This window comes from Westerdykella ornata (assembly GCF_010094085.1).
Source record: "Westerdykella ornata strain CBS 379.55 unplaced genomic scaffold EI97scaffold_9, whole genome shotgun sequence".
In the NCBI taxonomy this organism is placed as follows: domain Eukaryota; kingdom Fungi; phylum Ascomycota; class Dothideomycetes; order Pleosporales; family Sporormiaceae; genus Westerdykella; species Westerdykella ornata.
Window position 1 is genome coordinate 795,870 of NW_022986859.1, and position 16,583 is coordinate 812,452.

The following is a 16,583-nucleotide window of genomic DNA, read 5'->3' on the forward strand; positions in this document are numbered from 1 at the left end:
TCCAGACAAAGAACTCCAGCTCCACAACACTGCCCGCAGCGTCCCCGCATAATCGGTGTGACACCCCGTTACCCGACCCGTGGACGCCGTGCTACCTTACCCTACCTTACCCTCCCTTGCCTGCCGCTGCTGTGCCGCAGGACCACAGCGTCCCCGTCGAAGCGTCGAAACCTTCGAAGCCTCTCAGCTGCAACGTGCCCTTTTTCCATTGTTTTCCGACATCCTTGGCCCGCCCACCTTTTTCTTTCGTGGCGTTTTCCAGAATCCGGGGCGCGGGCCGGAGGTCAAGAATCCAACATCGACCTTCGGGAATCCTGCGGTGGATGGGGATCCAACAACCTAATTGCACCAACCCAACCCTTCCCGCAATCTCCGTCAACCGCGCGCGTACTCCGTACTTCGTACACAGTATGTGGTAGGTAAGTAAAATCCGTGAGTAACGAAGGATGTACTCGTAAAAACAGCAACACCCAACAAGAAATCCTTCGCGGATTCTCCGCCGGCCCCCAACCAACCGGTCCCCACTGCAAAAGATGCCCAATAATGAACAAGAATATGACCTGCAGCTCTGCTCGGCCCGTGGCCTTCGCCTTCTGCGCCGGAGAGCCCAAATTCCGGACGCTGTGCAAAAATATTAATAAATGGACTCGTTGCCACACTCACCCTTTTGTCGCACGCACTCTCGATTCTCCGAGGAAAGTTTGCTGTGCCACACGCGGACATAAACCATCACGATACGGCCAGGACTCGAAAGGGGCGACAAGTGTAACCTAGGTCGAGCAAACAATGACGACCCAATAGTGGGGAGTATCGGTATTGCGTGTGAATGAGCCTGTAAACCCTCCTAGGAATGGGATAGCAAGCGGAGATGGAATTGCGACGCCGTCATACAAAAATCTCATTCATAGGGACTACTCCAGCTGTGCAGACTCCGTGCTTGGCGTGGAAACTGAGGATGCCCATCTCATCATTGCCCAACAAGTCGATCGCCCTTTCGCAGATTAAATCTAGAGCATCTATTGAATACATCCGCTCGGCGCAGCTGGGGTTTCCACTTCTCCATCAAGACACTGCTCCCAACCCATAGAGGGACATCGCCCGGTTCCTTTTCCCTGAAACCGAGTCTATCTCACACCCCTACGTACTCTCCTTCCCCAACACCATCAAATCCTTCGTGATAAACTCCGTCGCAGACAACAACGCCGTACTCCCATACACGACCCTCCTCTTCCCCTGCGCCGCGCCTGCCCCCGCGCCCGACGCCCCTCCACCCCCCGTCCTCTTAACCCACTCCATCAGATTCCCATACTCGTCCATCGACCCGCCTCCAACCGTGAATACAATCGCCTCGCTGAAGCCCTGCCGCCGCATCCCAAAACTCGCTTCGATCCCGCGACCTACGCCTGACGCGCTCGCGCCGCCCATCTGGCCCCTCGCCTGGCTGGCCTGCGGAATGGTGCCTCTCGCGTTGGCGGAGCGCGGGTCGAAGTAGAGCCAGTCCTCCGTCTTGGAGATGGCGGACGAGGACGCGTTCTGCGGATCCATGAGAGACTCTACGATCTTGGTAAGAGTGAGGTCTTTGTTCTTCGGGATGAGGTTGGTGAGGCCCGAGAGGAGGGTGTCGAAGTTTGTGGCGAGGCCGGCGTCCTTGAAGCGATCGGTGACGCGGGAGGAGAGACTTGTGAGGCCTTGGAACATGCTGGATGCGTTTTGCTGGGGTTGGCTGGGGGCCGAGGAGATCATGGTCATGCGGGTGAGCTGGCGGACGGTCTGTGGGGGTATTAGAAGTGATACAACTTGCTGGAGTCGGGCTACACATACCTTGACATAGTTTAGGGACGTAGTATCCGCGCCTGCATCTTGAAGAGCCTTGGTGAAGCTTTCCAAGTCTGCCCGAGACACTTCGGTCTCGGTTGTGAGATACCATTGAAGGAAAAAGCGCAGCTTGTCCAGGGGCTCGTTGCCCTTGTCGGGACTCTTGAGGATTTCGAGAACCTGCGCCTTCGTTTGCTTTGAAAGGTCCTCTTCCAGTTGGAAGAATTCATGCACCTTCCGGTCTTCAATGCCCTTGATAAGCGCTTTGAGAATGTTCATGTGCATGGTCAAGAGCGCTTTCCGCTCCTTCAGCTCTGGTAATAGCGCGAGCGCACCTTTCAGATGCGCAGCGATGGAGGCGGAGCCTCCTTGAAGATCGTCAATGGAGGATGCGCCTGTCTTCCTCGTCACCTCGTTTGCATCCTCTTCATACTTCTTGAGCTGGCCGTCGATGTCGTCCGCTACGTCTGGAAACGGCCGTGTCGCGTTCTTCTGCCAGAAGAAGTCGGATGCGGTCAGGTCATATGACTGTTTCTTGCTGCCTTTCTCAGGGTTGTTCTCGTCAATAGGGACTGTCACAGTGATCTTGTTGAGATGCATGTGCAAGATGTCCGTGATCAGACTTTGATAGGTCCAGGAATGGCTGAGCATGGGGGTCAGATCCACATTGCGATCTGCTATGATGAGCACCGGTCGTGAGGCAATAGCCGCGGCCGACTTGTGGTCACCAAAAAGGTTGACTTTTGAGTTAAGCAGGTGATCGCGGAGTTTCCGGTCCAGCTTGATGCTGACCAACTCTGCGGCACCTCCGCGCGCACATCGAATGATTGGTATTGTCCCCATGGTCACTACGACGGAGAAAAGCCCAGACACGATCCGCTCTACCAAGGCATCCAGGTCTTCGTCGGACGTCTGTGCACTGTTCAAAGTACTGTATGCCCCATTCAGGTTGAGGGAGAATAGGTCCGGTTCGCTGACTATGAAGTTGAGGTATTGGTCGTAGATCTGCGCTAGATGCTCCGCAGTCCCGGATGCAGCTGTCTGTGCTGCAAAGTCTTCGAGAAGGGGTCGGGGTATGGAGCTGAGGAAGTTGACGTAGGCTGGGGAGTAGAGGGATCTGGAAAGATCGGACGTGACAATGGCCAAGTTGGCAGCAGTGGGCTCGATGAGGTATATCACGGGGACCTGCGCCGATCAGCCATCGTGTTCCTAGCAGCATGAGGGCCGACGTACATCGGGAATGCTGTGCCTGGTGGTGTTGATGTTCAAATGAATGGTGACCCCCCACTGGCGCAGGTCACTGACACGCAGCACGCTCGAGATGACGTCCCTCCCCATATCATCGAATACCAGTATCTTCCATATCGGCTCTCCGGACTCGGTCAATATGGGCGAGTTGGCGGGGGGCAGGCCGGCGGCATGATCGTGATGGTCGGTATGCTGTGTCGGGGCATTGAGGTTGAGTATGCGCTCAATGGAGGCTGCGGGAGACTTTTCAGTATTCTGTTCCGTGCCAGGCGAGAGCGACGCGCTTTACTGACCAATCTGGCGGTCCCGCAAGCTTGCCATGGTGATGTATCTCAAAAGGGCTGGGCCCGGGGGAAACAGAGTCACCGCATGTAGGGACGGGAGAATGTAGGCCAGCCAAAAAAGGAGACACCAACGGTATCCGGGAGGAGGAGGAGGAGAAGTCGGGAAGACGTTTCTTGAAGATACAGCTCTCGGAAGGGTAGATGGTGCGATGCGGCCACCTTCACACCTGCACACCTTTCGATGATGCAGGTTGCTAGCGCATCCACTTTGGGCTTAGGCGGCAAATCTGCCAAGTGCCGAGGCGTGCACGTGCCAGCTCGCCCCTTCAAAGTGGTCTCGCGGGCGGCGTTTGCTCCCTCACTCCTACAACCAACAAGGCATCCCCCATCTCTCTTCTCTCTCTTCCCCCCTCTTGCGTTCATCTCGCTGATGGCTGCTCGGTGATTCTGCGCCCGTTTCATAAAGGGGCCCTCTGCTTCTGCTTCTAGGTCGCATTATTGGTTTCCGGCATCGCTGGGAGGACAGGTAGCTGAGGCGTCGGTCGGGTGGTGGATTGTCAGGGTTTTCACCGCTGGCTGATCGCGGCGTGAACGGGCAACAGCAGTGTCTTAATCCTGCCATCCCCTCCTAACTTCAGCTCTTCTGAACGACCTGGCCGATTTCGCGTCAAGGCGTTGGCCTAAAACTCCAAAAAAGGGCAGCTCTGTTTCGTGGACGGACGACCTTTTTGCGTTGTCTCGACGTGCAAGGAAAGGCAGTTGCAGCGCGCCCGCCTCCTGCGCCCCTGGTGGAGTCTGTTTGCTACCATTACCACACCATCCACCCACCCGCAGTCAAATAAAAGGTGCGAATACGTCAGGTGACGCAACCGTGCCACTCGACCAAAAACGTACGGCTCTAAAGGTGCGCACGGCGTGTCTCTGGCGAGAAGCGCGTCTTACAGCCCTCTTGTGTCTGCGCGCTTCTGGTCTGCAGCTTTAATCTGCCAGCTGGTACGGGCGAACCACGTTGGTGAAGAGGAGTCTGCGCGAGTTGAGGTCGGCGGTTCCCACGGTGCCAGACGCGGTTCCGCCGTTGAGTAGGTACAGGCAGCATTTGGTACCAGACTCCCGCATCAGAAAGACCTACACAGTATACAGACGTACGGTCCCGTCCGTCGGCGCAACTAGGTATTCCTCAATTCACCGTTCCCTGTCATCAGCGTCGGCCCCTATTTCGCCTAGCGGGATCCCTTGCTCTCTTGTCACAGATCGGGAACGTTGGGGGTTGTTCCGCCATCCATCATTCCCTCGACCAATCAGCGCCCATCTCGACACTCTCCTCGCTGACACAGCTCTGGTCCACTGGTTCATCCTCCAATATGGCTCCCAACGATCACGTGGCTCCCAACCCCCATTACCTCCCACCGCAGTCGGCCTTCCCCAATGCCGTTGCCAACAACTACGACCATCTGTTCTCAAGGGGGAACCAGTACAATGCATCTGCAGCATGGGACCCGTACAACCAGGCCCAGTCTGGCTTGCAATCGCATGCACAGTCGCCCAATCCGCCTTCTTGGCATCACCCATCTCCAGCTCTGTCTCAGCAGCAGTACAACGCTGCGCTGAGGAACGGAGCTGCACAGCAACCCTATCAGACTGCCTCTCCTTACCAGTACGCTCGCTATGACAGTACTCCGCCTGCCCACACCTTTGCACGCCAGCCTGCCGTCGACCCAGCTTTGACCCAACACCCCACTCCTGCTCAAGCACAGCAGTCCCCATATCAGCAACAGCTGCAGACTGCAACCCCACCGGCCCAGTCTACCGTATCCCCACAAGTTCTGCAGCAGAATGCTGTCCCACAGCAGCATGCTCGCCCCGCATCCCAGTATCAGGTGTGTATTCCACTCCCAGACGCCCAACTACGATTGACTGACTCTCCACAGGTACCCAAGAGCACTGCCGACATCTTCGCCCAGCGTGCGGCTTCTACTCCTCTGGCCTTGCGGCCGGTGAGCAATCCCAAGTATGACATTCCTGCTGGGAAGGTAATTGGCGGCTTGTACGTGATTGATCAAAATGCTCTGGCCAAAGCTACAAACTCTGTTCCCCTGAATAAATTCGTGAATATCGGCACAGAGCCCTTGCACCTTGCCACAAATAGAAGTAAGCGCCCAAAATGCCACGGCCTGCCCGCCGCCTTTTGTATCGTGTCTAATAACGTGTAGCCATCCTGCCGACATATACTTCACGCCAATCCCTCAAGGTTATCAAAAAGGCCGGTGCTGGCCGTGCCAAGTTCAAGGACAGAACATCGCACAGACCTTCACACTTAAAACTCGCCTTGAAACCGGGCACAACGAAGGTGGGCGCCGGAAGTCCCTCAGCACTGCAGCGGGAGGTGAGCGATAGTGAAAGCTACACCGATTCGGATGATGATAGCGAATATACGAGCGACGAAGACGAGGAATCTCCTTTGCCTGCCACCCGCCCGGATGATCCTCACCAAGCTGTGCGGTATGATGTCATCAAGGCCAGTTGGTTCCCGAGGGCATACCCAGTCAGTTCCGACAAGATTAAACGCAGCCTTTCCGAGCTATGGGAGGTCCTCAACACCATCCAAAAGCGCTGGAGGGCCGATTCCAAGGCAGTCGCAGAGGCCGAAGAGAAGAAGAAGACCGGAGAGTTGCCTGTTCTAAAGAGTCGCGTCTCGAGCCAGCGGGACTTGTTGCATTCTGCTCTCAATTCCGCTTTGGAATTCACTCATCCGGATGTTTTGTATCATCTGGGGCAAGTCAAGCCTTTTATCTATCTTTGCTATCAGTTCTTGGCGAATCGGTTCAAAATGCAGGATTACGATGGGCAGCTGCCAACCGTGATTTATAAAGTCTTAGCTCAGGCCGGAGGCACCTTAACCACTGAAATCCTAGAGGAGACTAAGCTCAATCGAGCATTGAATTCCATGAAGAAGGTCTCGAGCGAGGCCAACAAGGCTCTTATCCAGCAGATAGTTGAAGCGGCTGCTGCAGGCTCTAAGAGAGGGAAGACGAGCTCACCGCCGCAAAGCGATGCCGTCGAGCCCAAGGGTACGAAGAGGCAGCTGTCAGAACCTGCCTTCGCCGGTCGTCCCACTACAGACAACCCTGCAGCTAAAAAGCTAAAGCCGTCCGACACTGCTTCGGCCGTTCCGAAGAAGTTGGGAGCGGGTGACGCGAATAACAAACAGCCATCAACCGCCATCGCGGCTCCGCAGAAGCGACCCGGCGAGAAGCCCGCTGCGGCCCCTGCAAAGGCGCGTGTCACTCAAGCTCCCGGGAAGCCCTCGAGTTTCTTTTCGACGCTGAACGCAGCGGCGACCAAGAAACCAGCACCCACATCGTCCTCTGCCCCCACTTCCAAACCAACCTCTCAGCCCAAGGCAGCTGGTGTAGCAGTCGTGAAGGAAAAGAAGCCGGGCGCCGCTCCTGCGAAACCCTCGTTTTCTTTCGCTGAGACGATGGCCCAGCTTCTCGAACCCAAGAAAGAGCCGACGGTAGAAGCGAAACCAGAAAAGAAGTTGCCCCCGGAGACTCCCGAAGAAAAGGCCAAACGACTTCGCAAAGAGGCTCGTCGGCATCTTCGTGTAACATTTCGGCCCGACGCCTCGTTGGTTGATATCAGATACTTCAGTCACGATCCAGAGGAAGAGCAAGGACACGACGAGAACTTCGTACGGGATGCTGGAGATATTGGCGGCGAAGGCCGTATGTTCAAGCAGCACCGCGACATGATGGACGAAGACGAGGACGAGGATGAGACCGAGGTCACTCTAATGGAGTGGAGACAACCAAGCTCCATAGATTTCAGCGCCGTGCCCGCAGAGGAGCGAGCTCGGAACTTTGAACCCCTGGGAGGCGGCGAGCAGAAACCCGTGTGTCCGGAAAAGGAGGCCAATCAACGTCGCGAAAGCTCCGTCCTCATCGTCAACTATATCGATAAGGCGGATATACCACCCTCACCGAAAGAGCCGCCTGAGACTCCTCCAGCACCGGTTGTACCAGCAAAAGACTTCGGTGCGCCAACGGATGCGCGTTACCTTGAGCGGGCTCCGAAGCTACCGGCACCTCAACCCGATCTAAGCTTTCTGGAGAAGGTGTTCAGTCAACATGCGGGGAATGCGAATGGTCAACAACAACAGCAGCAGCAGCAGCAGCAGCACCAACAGCACCAACAACAACCACCCCAACTCCCGCTAGCGCCAACCTTCCCGGTCCCGCAACCAGTCACTGCCACGCCTGCATCGACTGGCACGGCCAATCTAGCGGAAATTCTCAGCAAATTGAACACGGGGACCAATGTATCGACCACAACAGCAGTGCCACCCAGTATCGATGCAAATGCGCTGTCTGCGCTATATTCGACGATGCAACAATACGGAGCTCAGCTGGGAGGGGCCTCGTTGCCACCTCTCCCTCCAGGATGGCCTACATACGGTCAAAATCTGGCACCACAACCCCCGCCTCAACCAGAATCGAACTTCGGATATCAACAGCAAGGTTCATACAACCAGTCCGCTAATGGCGCTTCCAAGCGGCAGCGCGACGATGGCCACTATCACGGAAACGAGCGCGGGCACGGTTCCTTCAAGAAACAGAAAAACGGCAGGAATCATGCGTATACTGGCGAAAAGCCGCACAAGGTCATCGCTTGCAAGTTCTACCCGCTGGGAACCTGCACCAAAGGGGATGACTGCACCTTCATCCATGACGTTTAAGGGGCTTCTCGTCGGGCGTTACGACATTGTGAATTTCTGTCTGGAGAGTCTCACAACGATTGCATCGTGGTGATCTTACTTCTTCGCGAATCTTGCTTTTGGGCGGCTCGGGGAGAGACGGGGGGGTTGCGCAGGACCAACTATGCATCAGGGTTTTCTTCTCCCTTCTCTTTTCGTTTGCCCCTTCTTCCTCCTTCTTGGTCACTGTGCATGTCCAGGCGTTTGGGCAAACGGTTTAATCGAGCATATAACGGGGCTACTGAGCATGGGAGGCATACAGTGTTTTATTTGATTCTCTGCATTCTAGCAAGCGTGGAGGAATTCCGTATGGTTCGGGAGATGGGTTCGAGACGGTAGTGATGATACCTCGTTATGGGCTTAACAGTGTTCGAATGGGGTCGTCACATATGCATTCGGGGTATTTGGCAGACCGCGGCGGTCTGATTCAGTACGTCAAATAAACCCCAATAACAATAGTCTATTCGTTTTCTGATAGTGATCTTGGGTTCATTGCGGTTCCCCCTAAATTCTATATCCTGTTCACCTGGGCAGGGTATCACCATATCACGTGATCTATGCCACAAGGCCCGTTGCCGCCTTCCGCATTTCTGGTTCTCTAGACGTGTCGTGCTCTGTGTCCCGTCGAGCCTCCTCCCTGATTGACCTCCTTCTCCTCCTCCCTCTTCGCAACGTCTTTTCTTTCGCGCGGGCCCGCGTCTGCTTGCAATCCGCCGTGTTCCCTCACTCAGGCGCGCTTTCGGCGCGGCGCGACAAGGTTAAGAGCTGGTGCTAAATAAGCTGCGCCAAGACGGTGGAGAGGCGTGGAGCCGTCATTTTCTCCCACAGGCATCATCGACAATCACCAACTGCTCAACCACCGCTGCAGAACCCCAATTCCACCCTCCATCCGCCGCATTCACCTCGCCACATCTCTCATCGCCGACACTTCTCTAACCCCCGTCGCCATCCTGGGGCTCTCGCTACTTTCTCGTCCCCCCAACCGTTCGTGTCCGCCCCGCCCAGCTCTGCCGACAATTCACCCTCTCCCCATTCCCTCCTAAGAGCTTCCCCCCAGCTTAACAACCACCGACCCAACTCCGCATCTACATCCTCACCCATCTACCAACATGGCTCCACCCAGACAGAGACAGAGGACGACCCTGGCCCGGCGCCGGAGAAGGGATGAAGATGGAGATGATGTGTCGGTGGCAACGGATGTGGCAGATGACTCTCAGAGTGACGTCTCGTTACCCAGTGATGTCGACGAGGATGCGGATGCGGACAACAGCGATTTGAGTGAAGTGGAAAGTCCCCCGTCTGGGACGGAAAACAAGAGGCACGGTACTAGCAATGGCTCACCGCGAGCTGGTAAGCAACGGCCCGGCGTCACGAAACGGAGGGTCCCGTCACCGCCAATTGCTCGATCCGACGTTGTGTTTACGGCATCAAGGAACACGGAGCTAATGAGGAATGGACTCGGTGTTGTGGGCAAAGGGGATGATGACGAGGTGGTCGACTTTGAAACGGGCGCCCCGGCTGTCGACCCTCAGCCTGCTGCTAGGAGACCGGAGATTCTCGCAGAGCGTAGGCGGCGTGAGCACGAGGAGTACAAGAAGAAGCGGGATGCAGACCCGGCCTTCATACCGACCCGTGGTGCTTTCTTCATGCATGATCAGCGGTCCTCACAAGGTCAGGGTGGGTTCAGGCATTTCAACGGCGGGCGTGGTGGGGGCATCAAGGGGGCACAGATCGGTGGCCCATACTCCCCAGCGAAGTAAGTATCCATTACGGCAAGCATCCTCACGAACCGTTTGGTTGACCATCACAGCGCCAGAATGCAGTCCGAAGCGACAGACGCTCCTTGGCAGCATGACCTCCACGAAACGCTCACAGACCCTCCGTCTCAACCACAACCTCAAGCCCCTCCTGAGACAGCTGCACGTGTGGATCCTGGGTCGACTCCCTCCACTCAACAACCGCAGCAAGGTCAAGCGACCCAAAGTCAACCCTCCTCTCAACCTCGAAACTTCTCCACTACCGTTCACACCCACAATGCTCAGGTTCGGGTCTTTCTTCCTGGGATGGCAGTGCCCGTATATTTCCAGAACGTGCCGATCAAGCAACACACGCGCCTTCCTAACCATCGTCCTCCTCTCCGCCGCGACAAACCCGTTCGTATCTCGCTCCCCCCAGCCCCTCCGCGGTATATCTTCCCCACCGTAGAGCGTTCCTTCATCTTCATACCTCGCGCATTGCGGCCCAATCAGCAAGGATTCGGCCGTGGCCGTGGACGAGGCTTTGGGTCGTTCGGTGGAGGGATCTCGAGCAGGCGAACAAGCGTATACGGCGGAAGTGTCTACTCACCCAGCATCGCGATGAGCAGGCGGTCATCCATTGCCCGCGAGATGGGCAGGGACACTCTCGTCTCGCCAGCTGGGTCTGTCTTGTCTCGAACTGGCGGCTTTGTCGATACATCAAGGCCTGTAGTACGCCTACCGCCTGGTCCCAGGGTGCCCGGAGCACCTCCTGTTGTTCCACCACAAGGAGTTCAGCAGCCCACGATGTATCCATTGCCTCAGAAGCCCGCTTTCAGGGAGAACTGGCACGGCCATCTTCCAATGCATCAACCACGTCCTCAGAAGACGGTGTCGGTAGCAGGCATCGAGTCGCCAGCATCTATGACGTTCAACCCACCACCCGCGCAGGGAGAGCAGCCCTTCCATCAGCAGGTTCCCGCGCATCTTAATGGGAGCGCCCCTGCGGCCGAGTACCAGCAACCCCCCGAATACCCTCATGCTCGCCATCCATCCTACCCAAGTCAAGCATCGACCGGAACGCCTCTCTCCAACATCCCCGAGAGAGCCATCCACGCGCCAGCCTTCCAGCCGTATCAACCCGGCTTCCAGCCCCAGCCTTATGCTATGCCTCCAGCGTACTATTATCCTCCGAATGGCGCTCAACCGTACGGTATGATGCCCATGCCCATGTTCATGCCTGGCGCAGCTCCTCAGCAACCGGGCTACGTAATGCCCATGCCGGCTCCTCCAGCGGCTCAAGCGCCAGCTCCACCACAGGCGCAGAATGGCAATGGTGGCGGTGCGGCCCAGGCTCAGGGTCAGGCCCAAGGTCCACCCAACCTCGTGCCCTACGAATCCAACGGAATGACATATTACATGGATCCCGCTCAATTGCCAATGTATAGCGTGCAACCCATGGAGGGAGGATACATGCCGCCGCAGGGCAGCTATGCGGTTCCGGGGATGGGAGGCATGATGACGCCTTCTCCCGAGGGGGCGGCGTATTACTATCCCGGGCAGATGATGGGGCAGATGGGTGCGATGCAGGGTGCGGCGCCCGTGTTTTATCCCACGCAGTAGGGCGGCGTGGGTATCGGGGTTTTGATGTGGGGTGAGGTGGACGACTGTTACGGTGACGATGGGGACAAGGAGGGGGGGAAGAAAGGAGGTCGAGAGGAGAGGGATGGCATGGATTCAGGAGAACCCCTGGTCGTTGACGGTAGTGGTCGATGAGGGAGGGAGGGGGATCTTGTTGCGGTTTCAGTGAGGGTGTACGGCTTCTCGACGTGCTGGGCTGTTTTTTGTTTCTCTGCTTTTTCGTGGATTTCATTTTTCGGTGCAACCCCTTTTTTTCTTTTCGACTTTGGCTTTGGCTTTGACCATGACATTGTTGGGCAAGCAAGCAGGCAAGCAAGCAAGCGTGGGTTTTCTTCTCTTCTTCTTCTTCTATTCGGTTCACAAGCTCTGTTTGGGGCCTTTTTTAGCGGCCCTTTTTTTCTTGAGCTTTTCGTTTTTCGTTTCACTAATGCTGCACGGCAAATGGGGTTATGAAGCGATGTTTTTCGCTTCTTATCTTTTTTTCTTTTTTTCTTTTCTTCTGGGCTTTTTTTCGGGTGGGTATGGGATGGATGGATGGGTGATTGGTTGGTTGATTCATGAGGGTTTGGATGGGGGTTCGTGGGTAGGGTGGTGGAATGGATGGAATTGATGGGATAGGTGGGATAAGGCGTAGGCGTAGGCGTAGGCGTAGGCGTAGGCGTAGGCGAAGGATATACCTGGCGTTTTTGCCGCTTCTGCTGCTCTTATGGATTATCTTGTCTTTGCGCTGTCGTGTGCTCGTCGTTTTGCAGGAGCAGGCGTATGTGCGGTGTGCGGCGTGCTTTGTGCATTTGCTGACTTTTAATGAGATGGGTTGATTCCTCCTCGTAGCGGTCATGGTAGGAGTAGGTACTGTCGTAGTTGGTGGGGGTTTGTTTGTAGCGGCATTTTCGGCATGTAAAATATGTGGTCCTTTACACTTTGCATCAACAAACACTTAATATAGCACTCTAGATGGAATCTGCTTTCCCTCCCACCCTAACCCCTACTTGTACGTTCCCGTTCCCCTTCTCCACCTCAGTCGATCAATCGGACGGACGGACGGTTAACCGCCGGATCGGCAGACAAGTAATCGAGTAATCGAGTAATCAAGTAATCAAGTAATCAAGTAATCAAGTAGTAGTCATAGCAGCAGCAGCAGCAGTACTAGTAGTACTAGTTAACAAGTAGTAAATTAAGAATCACCATCGATAAACATCCAACTCAACCCCAAACCCAAACCCAAACCCGAACCCCGAACCACAATACCTCCGTAGAATAGAAGAGAAGGGAATCCATAAACCTAACCCAACAAGGCCCAAAAAAGAGCCCAGGAAAGACAGGCCGACCGCCAGCAAAGAAAAAAGCAGCCGCCACCGTAACTCCCAAAAAAATCCCCAGAAAACCTAGAGAAAAAACCTGGCGCGCGCACCAAAGAAAAAGAAAGAAAATAGAAAGAATACAAGGGAACCTCCCTGCCCATTTCCTACAATGGATCGGGCAAGGGGAAAGAAAGGGAGATCGAAATCGAGATACTCAAAGGGCAGAGGGAATCGTACTCTGTCCCTCCATCCGTCTCTCCTGGGAAACAGCAGATTCCGGAAAGACATTCCAGTCCCCCATATCCCGTCCGGTTGAAGGGATGTCAAACAATGTGACCATGTGTGGTCGGCGGATCCAAACCCGGTTGAGTGAAAAAGCCAACAGAATAGAATAAAAATACACTCTGAAATACATACAAAGAAAATGGAATGCAAGAAGCGAAAGTCGAAGTCGAGGACACAGTCTCTGACCATCGAAACCCATGATGCCGGAACAACCGTAGCATCCCGGTGCCCGACTCTACCCCGTCCGTAGATTCACACGCTCTAGTTGCTGAAGAAATGCTTGATGAAATTCCCACCCAGATCGCCCGATGCGTCATCTGGATAGACGTAGAAGGCGAGGGCGATGATCGTATACCTGCAAGTCATCCCGTTAGCTCATCGCTTCACCCAAGGGGGGAACAAAATGAAAAAGCCCACTTACGTCCCCAAACACATGGCCCCTTCTAGATAATTGCTCTTCCCATCCTGGATGAGATAGTTCACGACCAACACACTCAAAAAGAACACGACCGTCTCAAATCCCTGGAAATGCAGCGTCATGGCACGATTCATGATCCACCCCAGAATCACCAGGAACGGCGTCACAAACAGCGCAATCTGCATGGAGCTCCCAATCGCCACATTGATGGCCAAGTCCATCTTGCCCTTGTACGCGACAATCACGGCCGTCACGTGCTCGGCTGCGTTTCCGACAATGGGGATGAGGATCAGACCGATGAAGGTCTTGGAGATGTGCGAGGACTCGACGATGGCGTCAATGGAGCCGACGAGGTATTCGGCGCAGACGGCGACCATGACGGTGACGATGACGAGGGCGGTGCCGGCGGCGAAGGGGGACAGGATTTCGCCGGATTCGTCGTCGTTGGTGCCCGCCCCGCCCTCGCCCTCCTCGGCGGCGGCTTCTACGTCGTTGAAGAGGCTGCTGTGGCTGTAGAGCTGGAAGTAGAGGTACAAAAGATAGAGGATGAGGAGGATGATGGCGGTGCCGTGGGAGAGGAGCAGAATGTGTTCGTCCGTCTCGCGCTTGCTCGAGGTGCGTAGCGCAGCGTAGAGGGTGGCTGGGATGATCAGGGAGGCGCTCGAGACGGCCATGAGGGAGGACATGGTGCTGGCGACGGTGGAGTTGAACCTGCTCTCCCGTTCGCGGAGGCCACCGGCGAGGAAGCAGCAGCCCAGGACGAGCAGGATGTTGGAGAGGATGGAGCCCAGCATGCTAGCCTGGACGATGCGGATCTCATTTCTCTGGAGGGCAACGATGGAAACCTGGTCCGAGTCAGCACGAGTCTCTACCTGTTTAATCGCACGTCTTCCGGCGCATGTCTGGTTCCTCGAGCTTGCGCAACAAACAGTGTCTAGGAACACCATTCAAATCGCACAAACCTCCCCAGACGGCACACCCGGTATTCCCCGCGAGCCGGCAACGTGCTCAACCGTAAAATAGCACAAGAACAAACACAAAGGGTCTTACAATCAGTTCCACCGCGTTCCCAAATGTCGCATTCAACAACCCTCCAATTGTCTGCCCCAGGTTCGCCGACAACTCCTCGGTCGCGAAGCTCAGCAACGAGGCCAGCGGGATAATGGCGATGAAGTTGAGCACGAAGACGGCCGTCGGAGCCCAGTGCAGCGCACCGGCGATGATACCGAGGGGTACGAAGACGAGCAGGACGTTGACATAGTTGCTCAGAAGAGTGCGCCATGTGGTGACGATGAACTTGCGGGGCAGGCCCTGCCAGGCGGAATTGTGTTGGTGGTAGCTATGGTAGGAGGAAGCGGAGGTGTGACGGCCGAGGAGGGGAGCGGTTTCGTTGGCGTTGCCAGTCGCATTGGCGGAGCCGTTGACGGGGTCGGGCATGGTGGACGAGGATGGGTTGGAGAGGGAGCGGGTCAGATCGAGGCTTCCTGAGCGACCGAGACGGTGGAACTCGCGCTTGATGTTTTCTACAGCGAAGGGGGTTGCGAGGTTAGCCAAGCATCACCTAGGTGGCTGCGCCCCGACGATGATGGGGAGATGGACGTGTACCGAGACGGCGGATGTGACAAGCTTTGGACAGCCAAGTACAGACGCGGATACAAGTACTCCGTACTCAGGCTGTGTGTGATATGGGGGGGATTGATGAGACAAAGGGAAAGGAAACAATGTGTGCACTCACTCATATCGATCCGAACCCGGAGAGTCGCGAAGTCTCACGGGCGACGCTGGAACGGCGGCTGGATTCAAGTAGACTACCTTTCCGAAGGTGAATCAAAGGAGGGAGCTCTGCGCAGACAGGTCTCGTTGAAGCCGGAGAGGTACGGCAGGACACGCGCCGAGACAGAAGGAGAGTGGGCAATTGGGTGTCGAAATGAATAGACAGACGGAGGAGGAATTGTGCAAGGGACAAGTATTGATGCGGTGCAAGCTATACTGTGATACAGTGATGGTGTGTGCAAAGTGTGGGTAAGGAAGTGAGGGGGAAGGGGACAGGCGAAGGCGCAGCAGCAACGGAACGATGATGCAACGAATTGCGGGAATCCTGGGGTTGGGTGGATCCCGGCCCTGGCCCTGACATAGCAGTTGCACAGCCCCCGCGATGCCCAGCCACCATCCATCGTTATCCCCTTCGGACATCTGCCAAGAGTGAATTCCCCAACCTCCCGTCACTCAATCCTGCATGTCGGTGTATTTCCATATCTCAAAGAAGAAAGCAGGTTTGTCATTACCCGTCTACATTCTCTACAAACACCAAAAGCAAGGAGTGAATACACACATCACATGACCCCCACCACATCTCCCAGCCACTCTACTCCTCAAGCTCCGCACCTTTCCTCCACAACCCTGAGATACTCGGTAGACCATTTCGCATTTACATCTAGCTGACGTCAACCAGCCGATGCTGACACACATTGATATCAATTGGTGTAATGTATATCTAGGTACGCTTACTCTGGTACCCTCTATGTACTGTAGTACAGACGGCTGAGATTGCACATACCTGCCATATCACATGTAAGATGAATCCATAACTAGTAATGTAATCATCATTGGTATTGTGAGGATAGGAGCGTACTGCGTAAAATAATCACCAAGAACCCAAGATCACCAAGAACCCCAGAGATCACCAAGGAAACGCCTGTTTAGGAAGCACAGCCCCCATCACCCTCATACCCCCATACCCCTATAACACCGGAAATTTCTGCCAAGGTCCTCAAGGAACGCCCAACACCCAACACAGCATCGACTCTACTGCGGTAAGAAGCAGTGAGCCTGACAAGCCCCCAGTTCAGAGACCGTACAACAGTGCCTGGAAAAGACGCGGCAGCACGATGCCAAACACCAGCGAGGCGAATGCGATGCCGTTCGAAGAAGGCGAGAGTGTGACCGACTCCATCGCCAACACCTTGCACCCACCCACCCTTTGTCTATCCATAAGTCGCCAATCGCCAGTCGCCAGTCGCCGAGAAGCTCAAAGAATACCGCGTGTGCTGTGATGATATGCGAATCATTTCCTCCTCCTCTTCCTCCTCCTCCTCCTCTTAT

At 55.5% G+C, this 16,583-nt stretch overlaps 5 protein-coding genes across 5 annotated transcripts; 2 read left to right on the forward strand and 3 right to left on the reverse strand.

Moving 5' to 3' along the window:
- Positions 1-892: 892 nt before the first annotated feature.
- On the reverse strand, positions 893-3,547 carry EI97DRAFT_325207 (SEC1 family transport protein-like protein SLY1). Its single transcript, XM_033794722.1, has 4 exons — positions 3,357-3,547; positions 3,049-3,296; positions 1,822-3,000; positions 893-1,770 (listed from the first exon to the last, which is right to left on the reverse strand). Exons 1-4 carry the CDS (start codon positions 3,382-3,384, stop codon positions 1,138-1,140), a joined length of 2,088 nt encoding a protein of 695 aa, XP_033654457.1. The 5' UTR covers positions 3,385-3,547; the 3' UTR covers positions 893-1,137.
- A 712-nt stretch (positions 3,548-4,259) lies between these two features.
- Positions 4,260-8,283, forward strand: EI97DRAFT_325221 (uncharacterized protein). Its single transcript, XM_033794723.1, has 3 exons — positions 4,260-5,224; positions 5,276-5,495; positions 5,558-8,283. The coding sequence occupies exons 1-3, from the start codon at positions 4,709-4,711 to the stop codon at positions 8,080-8,082; spliced, it is 3,261 nt and encodes a 1,086-aa protein (XP_033654458.1). The 5' UTR covers positions 4,260-4,708; the 3' UTR covers positions 8,083-8,283.
- Positions 8,284-8,733: 450 nt separating this feature from the next.
- Positions 8,734-11,924, forward strand: EI97DRAFT_467011 (uncharacterized protein). The gene is made up of 2 exons (XM_033801567.1): positions 8,734-9,856; positions 9,911-11,924. The coding sequence occupies exons 1-2, from the start codon at positions 9,210-9,212 to the stop codon at positions 11,457-11,459; spliced, it is 2,196 nt and encodes a 731-aa protein (XP_033654459.1). The 5' UTR covers positions 8,734-9,209; the 3' UTR covers positions 11,460-11,924.
- Positions 11,681-12,403, reverse strand: EI97DRAFT_325384 (uncharacterized protein). The gene has a single exon (XM_033794725.1). It carries the CDS (start codon positions 12,313-12,315, stop codon positions 11,902-11,904), a length of 414 nt encoding a protein of 137 aa, XP_033654460.1. The 5' UTR covers positions 12,316-12,403; the 3' UTR covers positions 11,681-11,901.
- Positions 12,404-13,131: 728 nt separating this feature from the next.
- EI97DRAFT_325416 (Calcium/proton exchanger) lies at positions 13,132-15,342 on the reverse strand. Its single transcript, XM_033794726.1, has 4 exons — positions 15,217-15,342; positions 14,532-15,004; positions 13,485-14,326; positions 13,132-13,418 (listed from the first exon to the last, which is right to left on the reverse strand). The coding sequence occupies exons 1-4, from the start codon at positions 15,218-15,220 to the stop codon at positions 13,325-13,327; spliced, it is 1,413 nt and encodes a 470-aa protein (XP_033654461.1). The 5' UTR covers positions 15,221-15,342; the 3' UTR covers positions 13,132-13,324.
- Between the last annotated feature and the right edge of the window lie 1,241 nt (positions 15,343-16,583).

Bases quoted from the DNA above. Each gene is read 5' to 3' on its own strand.
- EI97DRAFT_325221 (XM_033794723.1), top strand. From the start codon at position 4,709: ATGGCTCCCAACGATCACGTGGCTCCCAACCCCCATTACCTCCCACCG. The intron at 5,225-5,275 runs GTGTGTATTCCA...GACTCTCCACAG, and splicing joins GCCCCGCATCCCAGTATCAG to GTACCCAAGAGCACTGCCGA. The intron at 5,496-5,557 runs GTAAGCGCCCAA...AATAACGTGTAG, and splicing joins GCACCTTGCCACAAATAGAA to CCATCCTGCCGACATATACT.
- EI97DRAFT_325384 (XM_033794725.1), bottom strand. From the start codon at position 12,315: ATGACCGCTACGAGGAGGAATCAACCCATCTCATTAAAAGTCAGCAAA.
- EI97DRAFT_467011 (XM_033801567.1), top strand. From the start codon at position 9,210: ATGGCTCCACCCAGACAGAGACAGAGGACGACCCTGGCCCGGCGCCGG. The intron at 9,857-9,910 runs GTAAGTATCCAT...TGACCATCACAG, and splicing joins GGCCCATACTCCCCAGCGAA to CGCCAGAATGCAGTCCGAAG.
- EI97DRAFT_325416 (XM_033794726.1), bottom strand. The intron at 14,327-14,531 runs GTAAGACCCTTT...GACTCGGACCAG, and splicing joins GGAACGCGGTGGAACTGATT to GTTTCCATCGTTGCCCTCCA. The intron at 13,419-13,484 runs GTAAGTGGGCTT...GATGACTTGCAG, and splicing joins GGGGCCATGTGTTTGGGGAC to GTATACGATCATCGCCCTCG.
- EI97DRAFT_325207 (XM_033794722.1), bottom strand. From the start codon at position 3,384: ATGGCAAGCTTGCGGGACCGCCAGATTG. The intron at 3,297-3,356 runs GTCAGTAAAGCG...AGTCTCCCGCAG, and splicing joins CTTGCGGGACCGCCAGATTG to CCTCCATTGAGCGCATACTC. The intron at 1,771-1,821 runs GTATGTGTAGCC...ATACCCCCACAG, and splicing joins CGTCCCTAAACTATGTCAAG to ACCGTCCGCCAGCTCACCCG.